Source organism: Haliotis rufescens, unplaced genomic scaffold, assembly GCF_023055435.1.
Source record: "Haliotis rufescens isolate VD_foot unplaced genomic scaffold, xgHalRufe1.0.p SCAF_1, whole genome shotgun sequence".
In the NCBI taxonomy this organism is placed as follows: Eukaryota; Metazoa; Mollusca; class Gastropoda; order Lepetellida; family Haliotidae; genus Haliotis; species Haliotis rufescens.
In genome coordinates, this window is record NW_025963779.1 from 39,358,299 (window position 1) to 39,373,734 (window position 15,436).

Here is a 15,436-nt window from a genome sequence, read left to right on the forward strand (position 1 = left end):
GGCCACACTAAGTTAAACTCCCACCTACACCAAATTAAAAAAAAAACAACACCAAAACGTAAGTGCCCCCACTGCAACTTAAAAGAAATGCCCGAACACGTAATACTATATTGCACACGTTACCTGCAACACAGAACAACACTCCAATCCACACTAATTTGCAACAATCAAATGACACTAGCAACGGTTCTTAACCCCCCAGCCAACACTTCAAACCTCAAACTCAAACCACACCTCGCTTAGGCTCTCCACCCCCTGGCATACATTTCAAATCTCCAAATTTCAAAATTCCTATATAAGCAATCCCTAAAAGCCCCAAATCGGATTGCAAATTATTTACGCCCCTTTCGGCTAATACACTAAATAGCCTGGCCGGCCCGTGTGCGACATACGCTGTTAGTCGGAAAGCGCACGTTAAATCCCCAACCTCAGTCAGTCAGGCATTCATTCACCTGATGAATCAATCAATCAATCAATGTTTTATTCCAACAAACCACCATAGGTGGTACAGGAACAATACAAATAAAGTTATAAGATAAACAATTAATTGTAGTGATCACTTGGTAAGTTGTAGTTTGTAGTGTTGTTCTTATCTTCTGACAGCATTATTAATAATTCTTATAAATCTGGAGATATTATTCACGATTAAGCAATTATTTGAGGTAAACAAAACCTTGAGCTTTGCAAGATTCGGCCATTTACAAAGATAAATTGGAATATAATGTGATCTCATGGTATCAAAAAAGGAGCATTTAAATAAATAATGAAACTCGTCGGCTATCGCCGGTGAGCTACATAGGTTACAATTTCTATTGATTCTGGGTATATTTTTCCAGCGGCCTGTCTCTACAGGTAAATAATGATTCGATGTCCGAAATGACATAATAGGTCGAGAGAAATAATCAGGTAACAGGAGGTATTTTTCAAACGACGGTAAATCTTTGAACAATTTATAGTAATTACCTTTTGAACTTTTATCTATATCATCCCTCCATTGTTGTATAAAATGATCTTTAAGAACTGTTTCTACCATAGAGACAAGCCACTGTTTACAAACGCAACCAGGATTATCAAATACATATGTCAAGCCACAACTGATTAAATACTTTTTATGTGAGATATCCTTACGTTACTATTACTAATATTGAGGGTGTGATCTAATTTGAACAGTTTAAGGATGCGTGATGACAACTTGAAAGGAGAAGATATGGTTTCTAAGTTATACCAAAATGAGATCATTCTTTTAGCAATTGTAATGTTCACAGGAAAACGTCCAAGTTCACCGTAAACCATAAAGTTAGGAGTTGATGATCGCAACCCAGTAGCAAACTTTAGAAATTTAAGGTGAAATTTTTCAATGTTTATAACATTTTCACAACCCCATATTTCACATCCATACAAGGCTATAGGTAGTATTAAGATATCAAACAATTGGATTACAGTATCAAGTGCTAGATTGAGGTTTCTTGATTTTTTCAGGAGTGCAAACATGGCCTTTTTAGAGCTAGACAGTAAATCGTTTATTGCGGTATTAAATCTTCTATTGCGATGGAAGTTGATACCTAGATACGTATAATTATCTACAATTTCAATTGGTTTAGAATCAAATTGAAAAAATAATTTAGATTTTTTACCCACGCCTCCTCCAAATATAATAATCTTAGTTTTGGCAATGTTAACATTGAGTTTCCACACATCGCAGTATTGTTTGAACACATCAAGAGAATTTTGGAGATCTTTCTGGGATTCACCTAAAAGTATCGCATCATCTGAAGGAGTAAGCATATACTCCGAAACGTTGTGTTCCTCATAATAAAGAAGTTGACATCCATATATTCTATTCCTAATGTGAATCACTTCTAAATGCCTTTCACAGACCTAATCTGTTTTTCATCCGCTTTATCCAAGAAACATTTATTTACTGAGCACCATCAAACAATCTTTTATACTTCACTATTAAAACCAATGGTTGACGTTTGGGTATTTTACACAAAACCTTTTGGTACCTATCCACATTTCACACAGACACAGTAGTCCTGCTTGTAATCTTGTGGAGGACGAGGGTGTATTTGCTTCTTCCGGCCCATATTGGTGGAACACATCAAGGCCATCACATGTATACCAGCTTCTGGGTGGAACGTTTACACTTCCAAGAAAGTAACTGCCTTTGCCATATATACACATGCACAAAAGTTAAGCGCCACCCACCATATTTGTGAGCTGTTACTTTTGGCACCTAAAGATGACTATTATAACGAGATGTACGATTGTTATAAGCCGTATATGTAAACCTCATGTGATGCAAAAGTTGTCCCAAAGCAAGTTTATCTTGTGTTGCAAAAGAATATGAGCAGAAAGGAATTTTTACCGAAGACCAGAAATTGAAGGATTAGAAAACATTGAAAAACTTTTTTTGTCATGTAACTGTCATGATATCAGCAGACCATATCAGGTGTCACATAGACACCCTAGGGAATGCAGAGTCTATTGCAAGACAGAAACGTCAGTAACGTGTGTATGATCCACGGACATTGACCACAGCTTCAACCCTACGCCACATACTCATCACAAGTCGGCTTCAAGTCCAGCGAGATTTTGAACTGGGGGATCACGATGTCTGATTTTCCGGCCAAGAATGTCCCAGAGATGCTCAATCGGATTAAGATCCGGACTACAGGCCGGCCAAGGAAGAGTGTCAATAGCTTCTTGACGCAAATAAGCCAAACCTGCCGAGATCTGTGTGGTCTAGCATTGTCGTCCATGTAAACAGGTCTTGTCTGAAGAGGATGGTTGTCAAAATGAGGGACTACCACTGGACGAAGAACGGCATCTTGGTAATGTTGGCTATTCAGGTTTCCACGAATTGTCACCAGCGGAAGTTTGCAGCCGAAGGAAACACAACCCCATATCATGACAGACCCCCCGCCACATGCTAAGGTCTTCTGGATGTTCCGTGGTGCAAAACGAGTGTTACGTTGCCTCCAAACACGTATTCGACCATCAACAGTTCGTAGCAGCATTCGACACTCGTCAGACCAATGGATCCTTCTCCAGTTGGCCAAGTTCCATGGACTACGGGCACGACACCATATCAGACGATTCCGCATGTGCCTCTGAGTCAGTTGAGGACGTTTTACTGGTCTTCTGGCGTTATAACCAGCCGCTCTGAGGCGACGCCTTACGGTCATCGTCGAGAGTCTCTGATGCGTAATCCACTGCAGTCTTAAATCTGTTGAAGTGGCAAATGGATTTCGTCTGACTATCCTGAAAAGACGTCTATCCTCTCTGTTAGAGGTCTTTCTTGGCCTACCAGACCCATGCCTGTCATTGACATCATTGGTTTGACCATGTTTGACAATCAAACGAGTGATAACACTGTGATGACGACCCATTTGTCTTGCAATGGCCCTGCATGACATGCCAGCATTTTTCATGCCAATCACTTGCCATCTTTCAGCGTTCGTTAACTTTCTCCTCACCATGACTGATTTTCAACCTCTATTGGAAGGGAAATCTCACACAGGAGCAAAATGCAACCACGTGTCTGGAACTATTTATAGGGTAGGGGAACTGCAGCAACACGTAAAGCACGCTTTCCTTGTGGTATCTGGACAAATTTGGGTTCATGAAACTATGGAAGCCTAATTCAGTCATACATCATCATATTTCGTATTTCTGATTCCCACACGTGAAATCAAGAGACTATGAATATGGTGGCGCTTAACTTTTGTGCATGTGTATATAATCGAATAAACATGTGTCTTGTTTTAGAGAAAGCCATTTGTTCTATGATTTGATTTCAAGAAATGGCTGTTATCAAAAAATATATTTTTCACGACTGCCAACAGGCTATTCATTTTGGACATATTTCTGAATTAACGATTTGTGACACAAAAGCGTTACGCTGTGCAAACTGAACTAGAGCCCGGTGACTGTAACAGGGTGCTATTTTAACAAGGGAATCCAATTATGCATTATCACACACTATCACCAGCTGTACACGAAAGATGTAAACACAAACTTCATTCTCCACACCAACATACCATATGTGGCAGAATATCCAGCGTTGTTTTTCACCACTGTGTCAATGTGACCAATTAGGCATTGGAACAGCCGGAGATTACAACGGTCTTTAACAAAAAGTAATGTTGCATAGCAACTAACATTTTGGTACATGTAATAATTAACTAGCTGTGTTTCTTTGGTTTATACTAATAAACCAAGAGCTGTGTTGAGCTTATCTTTCATTTTCTCCGCGTGGAATCTAAAATCTCCCCATCAGCACTGAAGTGATAGTGCCAATAGCAACACCTCAAGTGATCAAACGTGCCATGTCGACATTTTCTCTACCGCGTATTAACAGAGATCTCCTAGAGCCATAAACTCAATTTAGTCTTGGTGTGACCATGTCAGCAGTGGTTTGACAGGAACCTGTTTTCTTCTTTGTATTTGATTGGAGTTGTGCTGATCGGCGATCATGACGTGCATGGTATCGATTAAAAGCTGACTTGACATTAAAATTACATGAGGTAGTTTTTGGCAAAAATGTAGTAATATGCCCTTATTTGTCATAGCCTGGCTACCACCGGTCGCGGTGACCTAGCCGCTACTGATCTTGCACCGTCCAGGTATTCACTTCCTCTATGGAGACACTGACACAGAACACAGCTGTTTGTGTTGAGATGTAAGCACGTAGTAGACGCGTGTAATATGACAGCATACATCAGCGTTACTTGTGAACTATTGTAGAATACTATGGAACGTAAATCAGTAACTATGTAATGTAGAATAGTGCAGGTATTTCAACGCCAGTGGTTTCATTTATGTGTCGGGGAAAGTTCCAGTGTCCACTGAAGCAATTCATTGTTTTCTATATGATATCACTGGTTAAATTCCGATGCAACGTCGATCATACTCTGTACAGTCCTTAAACAATTCTTACACAAATCCCCAAGAAATAACGTTGAGTCCGAAAATGTCCAATGTTTGTAGTTAGTAATGCCTTTGTGGCCTTGTGAATCTGTGAGAACATGCAGGCATTGTGGTGAGAGGCGACGCAAATCAATCGCTAGCCTAAGGGCTAGCGTCCAGGTGAACATGCTATTCGACATTTGTTAGTGAGACGAATATACTAACATACAGCGGTGTAGAAAGTTAAACTTTTGAGGCAGATGGAATTTGGTTCAATAATTTTCATGGGCATTCTCTGCTGAAACGTTAGGAATAAAATTAATTCCCACCTAAACCAAACAATACCCACCAGCTTAGACCCAAACCTTTGTACAACTCGTGTCGCATCTACAATGTATTTAGCTTGCCTTGATTCGATACTTGAAAGACATCGATTGCACAGAAAATGTAAAGATGGACATTATTGTGTTAATTAGGAATTTGAGTAGGAGTTGTTTATCGTACAATACAACACTACAGGGAGAATAAACCAGGAGGCGCAGTTGTTTATTTCTTATGAGATATCAACATTATGAACAGCTTCTTTAAGGGTGTTAAAAATGTACAAGCTTTGGAAATATTTACCCATATTTAAAGAACAATGACTCCCTGAATACTCTCGATCCCGGCAATATCGGACAAGTCCATTTTGTGAGCAGGGGAGTTAAGTTTGATGTACCTTTTCTCCCAATACTGATTGTCATATCCTCCCGCTTTTGGATGCGATCGTTCCGCGTTGCCCAGCTACATCTATAGGGAACAACTAGATACTAGACACTTCCCTCTCAAAACGAACGTCGACCAATCTACGACGTAATCAAGTTGCGAGAGCATGTTCCAAACTCCTGAAATGACGTCATGATAGAACAATGTTTCATCGTGAAATAAGTCACATTTCGTTCTTCATTGTTCTTTGCGATTTATCGCGTAGGAATCTTATATTGTAATGTAATCAGCAATTATATGCCTTGTATGTGTTGTAAGTGAATCCCATTGCATGGATCAGGCATGCCATCATATAATATCACGTGATATGGATGACCTCCGACTGAGTGTTTGCCCAGAGAGTGGAAGGTCGGGGGCCGGATCCCCGGCCGCGTCATATCACAAGACTTTAAAAGATGGTACTTGTTATTACCCTGCCTTGCGCTCGGGAAAGATCGGTCGGCTCGGAGTCAGTATACTGTGTCCAAGTGAGGTATCTATGTTAAACGGCGGCATGGTATCTCAGTGGGCTGGCTCTATAAAATCGGCATTAGTCCGGACAAGTACAAGCAGACAAACACACACACGCACGCACGCACGCACGCACGCACGCACGCACACAAACCCGTGCATGCGCGTCGCTATATATACGTGCAATGCAATAATCTTGGACGCGACGTTAAACCCAACTTCACCTCACCTAGATATGGTTGTTAATTGCAGGTATTCGATGCCATCATCGTTCTGGTCTCCTTTTCGATGGACATAGCTTTCTCCTTCGTGTCTGTGACGTCAGCTGCAAAAGACGCGGCAGGGCTCATGGTCTTGCTCAGGTTATGGAGAATAACAAGAATAATAAACGGTATTTAAATCTCTTATTTAACATATGTTCCAGTAAATTTGAACTAGATTGGAAAAGGTGATTTTTTAACATTGTAAGTTGAAGGAAACCTGTTGGACAAACACTACACTTGTGTGATCATGCCGATAATAATGGTAATTAACCAATAATGTGTAATTATCACAGAGTCAAAATTCCTACAATCCGTTGACGTCTTAGACTGGCCTCGAGACGAAGGATTACAATATTGTACAAGCCGATTGTATTCCTTGCCTTGCCTTGAGTTTTTTCGAGATGTAGAAAACGTGTACTATCTGACAACAGGTGTGATAATGTCTGTGAAGCTGGACGCAGACAAGAAGATCAATGAGCAGAAGATAGCTCGGGCCAAGGCGGAGGAGGAGGTGGGGAGACTGAAGCGTCAGGTCGATACTCTACATGTAAGTTCACTCATCGATCTGTCCTCGAGGACTTGTCGTGTTGGCTTGGCCGTAAGACTCACACATGAATGAATATTTGATGGTTGGATACAATGTGTAATCACAGTCGTTAGCAGTAGCAATTGGGCGACACTATGCGACTGAGTCGGAGTGAACATTGTACGAAGAGAGGTTCCTTGACAAGACTTTATAAGGCATACTATCCTAAGTCAATCTCTACAGTCACTTCTACAGACTGTGTAACAGAATGGTGTATGTCAATCCCAACAGTCTCTTTTTGAGACTGTGTAACAGAATGATGTGTGTGTCAGTCTCAACAGTCACTTTTTGAGACTGTGTAACAGAATGATATATGTCAATCTCAACAGTCACTTATACAGACTGTGTAACAGAACTGTGTATCTCTACAGATTCACTTATACTGACTGTGTGACAGAATGATGGATGTCAATCTCAACAGTCACTTATACAGACTGTGTAAAAGAATAGTGTATGTCAATCTCAACAGTCACTTATACAGGCTGTGTAACAGAATAGTGTATGTCAATCTCTACAGTCACTTATACAGACTGTGTAACAGAATAGGGTATGTCAATCTCAACAGTCACTTATACAGACTGTGTAACAGAATGATGTATGGCAATCTCTACTGTCACTTATACAGACTGTGTAACAGAATAGTGTATGTCAATCTCTACAGTCACTTAAACAGACTGTGTTACGGAATGATGGATGTCAATCTCTACAGTCACTTATACAGACTGTGTAACAGAATGGTGGATGTCAATCTCTACAGTCACTTATACAGACTGTGTAATAGAATGATGTATGTCAATCTCTACAGTCACTTATACAGACTGTGTAACAGAATGATGTATGTCAATCTCTACAGTCACTTATACAGACTGTGTAACAGAATAGTGTATGTCAATCTCTACAGTCACTTAAACAGACTGTGTAACAGAATGATGTATGTCAATCTCAACAGTCACTTATACAGGCTATGTAACAGAATAGTGTATGTCAATCTCTACAGTCACTTATACAGACTGTGTAACAGAATGATGGATGTCAGTCTCTACAGTCACTTATACAGACTGTGTAACAGAATGGTGTATGTCAATCCCAACAGTCTCTTTTTGAGACTGTGTAACAAAATGATGTGTGTGTCAGTCTCAACAGTCACTTTTTGAGACTGTGTAACAGAATGATATATGTCAATCTCAACAGTCACTTATACAGACTGAGTAACAGAACTGTGTATCTCTACAGATTCACTTATACTGACTGTGTGACAGAATGATGTATGTCAATCTCAACAGTCACTTATACAGACTGTGTAACAGAATAGTGTATGTCAATCTCTACAGTCACTTAAACAGACTGTGTAACAGACTGATGTATGTCAATCTCAACGATCACTTATACAGGCTGTGTAACAGAATAGTGTATGTCAATCTCTACAGTCACTTATACAGACTGTGTAACAGAATAGTGTATGTCAATCTCAACAGTCACTTATACAGACTGTGTAACAGAACGATGTATGTCAATCTCTACAGTCACTTATACAGACTGTGTAACAGAATGATGTATGTCAATCTGAACAGTCACTTATACAGACTGTGTAACAGAATAGTGTATGTCAGTCTCTACAGTCACTTATACAGACTGTGTAACAGAATAGTGTATGTCAATCTCTACAGTCACTTATACAGACTGTGTAACAGAATGATATATGTCAATCTCTACAGTCACTTATACAGACTGTGTAACAGAATGGTGGATGTCAATCTCTACAGTCACTTATACAGACTGTGTTACAGAATGATGTATGTCAATCTCTACAGTCACTTATACAGACTGTGTAACAGAATAGTGTATGTCAATCTCTACAGTCACTTATACAGACTTTATTAGAGAATAATGGATGTCAATCTCTACAGTCACTTATACAGACTGCAGACTGTGTAACAAAATGGTGGATGTCAATCTCTACAGTCACTTATACAGACTGTGTAACTGAATGGTGGATTTCAATCTCTACAGTCATTTATACAGACTGTGTAACAGAATGATGTATGTCAATCTCTACAGTCACTTATACAGACTGTGTAACAGAAGGGTGGATGTCAATCTCGACTGTCACTTATACAGGCTATGTAACAGAATGATGGATGTCAGTCTCTACAGTCACTTATACAGACTGTGTAACAGAACTGTGTATCTCTACAGATTCACTTATACTGACTGTGTGACAGAATGATGTATATCAATCTCAACAGTCACTTATACAGACTGTGTAACAGAATAGTGTATGTCAATCTCTACAGTCACTTATACAGACTGTGTAACAGAATGATATATGTCAATCTCTACAGTCACTTATACAGACTGTGTAACAGAATGGTGGATGTCAATCTCTACAGTCACTTATACAGACTGTGTTACAGAATGATGTATGTCAATCTCTACAGTCACTTATACAGACTGTGTAACAGAATAGTGTATGTCAATCTCAACAGTCACTTATACAGACTTTATTAGAGAATAATGGATGTCAATCTCTACAGTCACTTATACAGACTGCAGACTGTGTAACAAAATGGTGGATGTCAATCTCTACAGTCACTTATACAGACTGTGTAACAGAATGATGTATGTCAATCTCAACAGTCACTTATACAGGCTGTGTAACAGAATAGTGTATGTCAATCTCTACAGTCACTTATACAGACTGTGTAACAGAATGATGGATGTCAGTCTCTACAGTCACTTATACAGACTGTGTAACAGAATAGTGTATGTCAATCTCAACAGTCACTTATACAGACTGTGTACCAGAATGGTGTATGTCAATCTCTACAGTGACTTATACAGACTGTGTAACAGAATGATGTATGTCAATCTCTACAGTGACTTATACAGACTGTGTAACAGAATGGTGGATGTCAATCTCTACAGTCACTTATACAGACTGTGTTAGAGAATGATGGATGTCAATCTCTACAGTCACTTATACAGACTGCAGACTGTGTAACAGAATGGTGGATGTCAATCTCTACAGTCACTTATACAGACTGTGTAACTGAATGGTGGATTTCAATCTCTACAGTCACTTATACAGACTGTGTAATAGAATAGTGTATGTCAATCTCTACAGTCACTTATACAGACTGTGTAACAGAATAGTGTATGTCAATCTCTACAGTCACTTATACAGACTGTGTAACAGAACTGTGTATCTCTACAGATTCACTTATACTGACTGTGTGACAGAATGATCAATGTCAATCTCAACAGTCACTTATACAGACTGTGTAACAGAATAGTGTATGTCAATCTCTACAGTCACTTAAACAGACTGTGTAACAGAATGATGTGTGTCAATCTCAACAGTCACTTATACAGGCTGTGTAACAGAATAGTGTATGTCAATCTCTACAGTCACTTATACAGACTGTGTAACAGAATGATGTATGTCAATCTCAACAGTCACTTATACAGACTGTGTAACAGAAGGAAGGATGTCAATCTCTACAGTCACTTATACAGACTGTGTAACAGAACTGTGTATCTCTACAGATTCACTTATACTGACTGTGTGACAGAATGATGAATGTCAATCTCAACAGTCACTTATACAGACTGTGTAACAGAATAGTGTATGTCAATCTCTACAGTCACTTAAACAGACTGTGTAACAGAATGATGTATGTCAATCTCAACAGTCACTTATACAGGCTGTGTAACAGAATAGTGAATGTCAATCTCTACAGTCACTTATACAGACTGTGTAACAGAATGATGGATGTCAGTCTCTACAGTCACTTATACAGACTGTGTAACAGAATAGTGTATGTCAATCTCAACAGTCACTTATACAGACTGTGTACCAGAATGATGGATGTCAGTCTCTACAGTCACTTATACAGACTGTGTAACAGAATAGTGTATGTCAATCTCTACAGTCACTTATACAGACTGTGTAACAGAATGATGTATGTCAATCTCAACAGTCACTTATACAGGCTGTGTAACAGAATGGTGGATGTCAATCTCTACAGTCACTTATACAGACTGTGTAACAGAATGACGGAATGTCAGTCTCTACAGTCACTTATACAGACTGTGTAACAGAAAAGTGTATGTCAATCTCAAAAGTCACTTATACAGACTGTGTACCAGAATGATGGATGTCAGTCTCTACAGTCACTTATACAGACTGTGTAACAGAATAGTGTATGTCAATCTCAACAGTCACTTATACAGACTGTGTAACAGAATGATGTATGTCAATCTCTACAGTCACTTATACAGACTGTGTAACAGAATGATGTATGTCAATCTCTACAGTGACTTATACAGACTGTGTAACAGAATGGTGGATGTCAATCTCTACAGTCACTTATACAGACTGTGTTAGAGAATGATGGATGTCAATCTCTACAGTCACTTATACAGACTGCAGACTGTGTAACAGAATGGTGGATGTCAATCTCTACAGTCACTTCTACAGACTGTGTAACTTAATGGTGGATTTCAATCTCTACAGTCACTTATACAGACTGTGTAATAGAATAGTGTATGTCAATCTCTACAGTCACTTATACAGACTGTGTAACAGAAGGAAGGATGTCAATCTCTACAGTCACTTATACAGACTGTGTAACAGAACTGTGTATCTCTACAGATTCACTTATACTGACTGTGTGACAGAATGATGAATGTCAATCTCAACAGTCACTTATACAGACAGTGTAACAGAATAGTGTATGTCAATCTCTACAGTCACTTAAACAGACTGTGTAACAGAATGATGTATGTCAATCTCAACAGTCACTTATACAGGCTGTGTAACAGAATAGTGTATGTCAATCTCTACAGTCACTTATACAGACTGTGTAACAGAATGATGGATGTCAGTCTCTACAGTCACTTATACAGACTGTGTAACAGAATAGTGTATGTCAATCTCAACAGTCACTTATACAGACTGTGTACCAGAATGATGGATGTCAGTCTCTACAGTCACTTATACAGACTGTGTAACAGAATAGTGTATGTCAATCTCTACAGTGACTTATACAGACTGTGTAACAGAATGATGTATGTCAATCTCTACAGTCACTTATACAGGCTGTGTAACAGAATGGTGGATGTCAATCTCTACAGTCACTTATACAGACTGTGTAACAGAATGACGGAATGTCAGTCTCTACAGTCACTTATACAGACTGTGTAACAGAATAGTGTATGTCAATCTCAAAAGTCACTTATACAGACTGTGTACCAGAATGATGGATGTCAGTCTCTACAGTCACTTATACAGACTGTGTAACAGAATAGTGTATGTCAATCTCAACAGTCACTTATACAGACTGTGTAACAGAATGATGTATGTCAATCTCTACAGTCACTTATACAGACTGTGTAACAGAATGGTGGATGTCAATCTCTACAGTCACTTATACAGACTGTGTAACAGAATAGTGTATGTCAATCTCAACAGTCACTTATACAGACTGTGTAACAGAATGATGTATGTCAATCTCTGCAGTCACTTATACAGACTGTGTAACAGAATGGTGGATGTCAATCTCTACAGTCACTTATACAGACTGTGTAACAGAATGATGGATGTCAATCTCTACAGTCACTTATACAGACTGCAGACTGTGTAACAGAATGGTGGATGTCAATCTCTACAGTCACTTATACAGACTGTGTAACTGAATGGTGGATTTCAATCTCTACAGTCACTTATACAGACTGTGTAATAGAATGATGTATGTCAATCTCTACAGTCACTTATACAGACTGTGTAACAGAATGATGTATGTCAATCTCTACAGTGACTTATACAGACTGTGTAACAGAATGGTGGATGTCAATCTCTACAGTCACTTATACAGACTGTGTTAGAGAATGATGGATGTCAATCTCTACAGTCACTTATACAGACTGCAGACTGTGTAACAGAATGGTGGATGTCAATCTCTACAGTCACTTCTACAGACTGTGTAACTTAATGGTGGATTTCAATCTCTACAGTCACTTATACAGACTGTGTAATAGAATAGTGTATGTCAATCTCTACAGTCACTTATACAGACTGTGTAACAGAAGGAAGGATGTCAATCTCTACAGTCACTTATACAGACTGTGTAACAGAACTGTGTATCTCTACAGATTCACTTATACTGACTGTGTGACAGAATGATGAATGTCAATCTCAACAGTCACTTATACAGACAGTGTAACAGAATAGTGTATGTCAATCTCTACAGTCACTTAAACAGACTGTGTAACAGAATGATGTATGTCAATCTCAACAGTCACTTATACAGGCTGTGTAACAGAATAGTGTATGTCAATCTCTACAGTCACTTATACAGACTGTGTAACAGAATGATGGATGTCAGTCTCTACAGTCACTTATACAGACTGTGTAACAGAATAGTGTATGTCAATCTCAACAGTCACTTATACAGACTGTGTACCAGAATGATGGATGTCAGTCTCTACAGTCACTTATACAGACTGTGTAACAGAATAGTGTATGTCAATCTCTACAGTGACTTATACAGACTGTGTAACAGAATGATGTATGTCAATCTCTACAGTCACTTATACAGGCTGTGTAACAGAATGGTGGATGTCAATCTCTACAGTCACTTATACAGACTGTGTAACAGAATGACGGAATGTCAGTCTCTACAGTCACTTATACAGACTGTGTAACAGAATAGTGTATGTCAATCTCAAAAGTCACTTATACAGACTGTGTACCAGAATGATGGATGTCAGTCTCTACAGTCACTTATACAGACTGTGTAACAGAATAGTGTATGTCAATCTCAACAGTCACTTATACAGACTGTGTAACAGAATGATGTATGTCAATCTCTACAGTCACTTATACAGACTGTGTAACAGAATGGTGGATGTCAATCTCTACAGTCACTTATACAGACTGTGTAACAGAATAGTGTATGTCAATCTCAACAGTCACTTATACAGACTGTGTAACAGAATGATGTATGTCAATCTCTGCAGTCACTTATACAGACTGTGTAACAGAATGGTGGATGTCAATCTCTACAGTCACTTATACAGACTGTGTAACAGAATGATGGATGTCAATCTCTACAGTCACTTATACAGACTGCAGACTGTGTAACAGAATGGTGGATGTCAATCTCTACAGTCACTTATACAGACTGTGTAACTGAATGGTGGATTTCAATCTCTACAGTCACTTATACAGACTGTGTAATAGAATGATGTATGTCAATCTCTACAGTCACTTATACAGACTGTGTAACAGAAGGATGGATGTCAATCTCTACAGTCACTTATACAGACTATGTAACAGAATGATGTATGTCAATCTCTACAGTCACTTATACAGACTGTGTAACAGAATGATTTATGGCAATCTCTACAGTCACTTATACAGACTGTGTAACAGAATAGTGTATGTCAATCTCTACAGTCACTTATACAGACTGTGTAACAGAATGATGTATGTCAATCTCTACAGTCACTTATACAGACTGTGTAACAGAATAGTGTATGTCAATCTCTACAGTCACTTATACAGACTGTGTAACAGAATGATGGATGTCAATCTCTACAGTCACTTATACAGACTGTCAAACAGAATAGTGTATGTCAATCTCTACAGTCACTTATACAGACTGTGTAACAGAATGATGTATGCTAATCTCTACAGTCACTTATACAGACTGTGTAACAGAATGATGTATGTCAGTCTCTACAGTCACTTATACAGGCTGTGTAACAGAATGGTGGATGTCAATCTCTACAGTCACTTATACAGACTGTGTAACAGAATGATGGATGTCAATCTCAACAGTCACTTATACAGACTGTGTAACAGAAGGATCGATGTCAGTCTCTACAGTCACTTATACAGACTGTGTAACAGAATAGTGTATGTCAATCTCTACAGTCACTTATACAGACTGTGTAACAGAATGATGGATGTCAGTCTCTACAGTCACTTATACAGACTGTGTAATAGAAGGATTGATGTCAATCTCTACAGTCACTTATACAGACTGTGTAACAGAATGGTGTATGTCAATCTCTACAGTCACTTATACAGACTGTGTAACTGAATGGTGTATTTCAATCTCTACAGTCACTTATACAGACTGTGTAACAGAATAGTGTATGTCAATCTCTACAGTCACTTGTTCAGACTGTAGAGATCCCATCATTCTGTCACACAGTCTGTATAAGTGACTGTAGAGATTGACAGAATAGTGTATGTCAATCTCTACAGTCACTTATACAGACTGTGTAACAGAATGATGTATGTCAATCTCTACAGTCACTTATACAGACTGTGTAACAATATGGTGTATGTCAATCTCAAGAGTCACTTATACAGACTGTGTAAGAGAATGATGGATGTCAATCTCTACAGTCACTTATACAGACTGTGTAATAGAATGATGTATGTCAATCT

The 15,436-nt window shown here is 38.8% G+C and overlaps 1 protein-coding gene across 1 annotated transcript in view; it reads left to right on the plus strand.

The window, feature by feature from the left end:
• Nucleotides 1–15,436, plus strand: part of LOC124135758 (voltage-gated hydrogen channel 1-like) — a 97,127-nt gene that overhangs the window by 46,558 nt on the left and 35,133 nt on the right. Inside the window, exons 6-7 of the mRNA XM_046501292.2 lie at nt 6,379–6,517; nt 6,821–6,936. Of these exons, the coding sequence (XP_046357248.1) occupies nt 6,379–6,517; nt 6,821–6,936 (255 nt within the window). The remainder of the gene's footprint in view (nt 1–6,378; nt 6,518–6,820; nt 6,937–15,436) is intronic.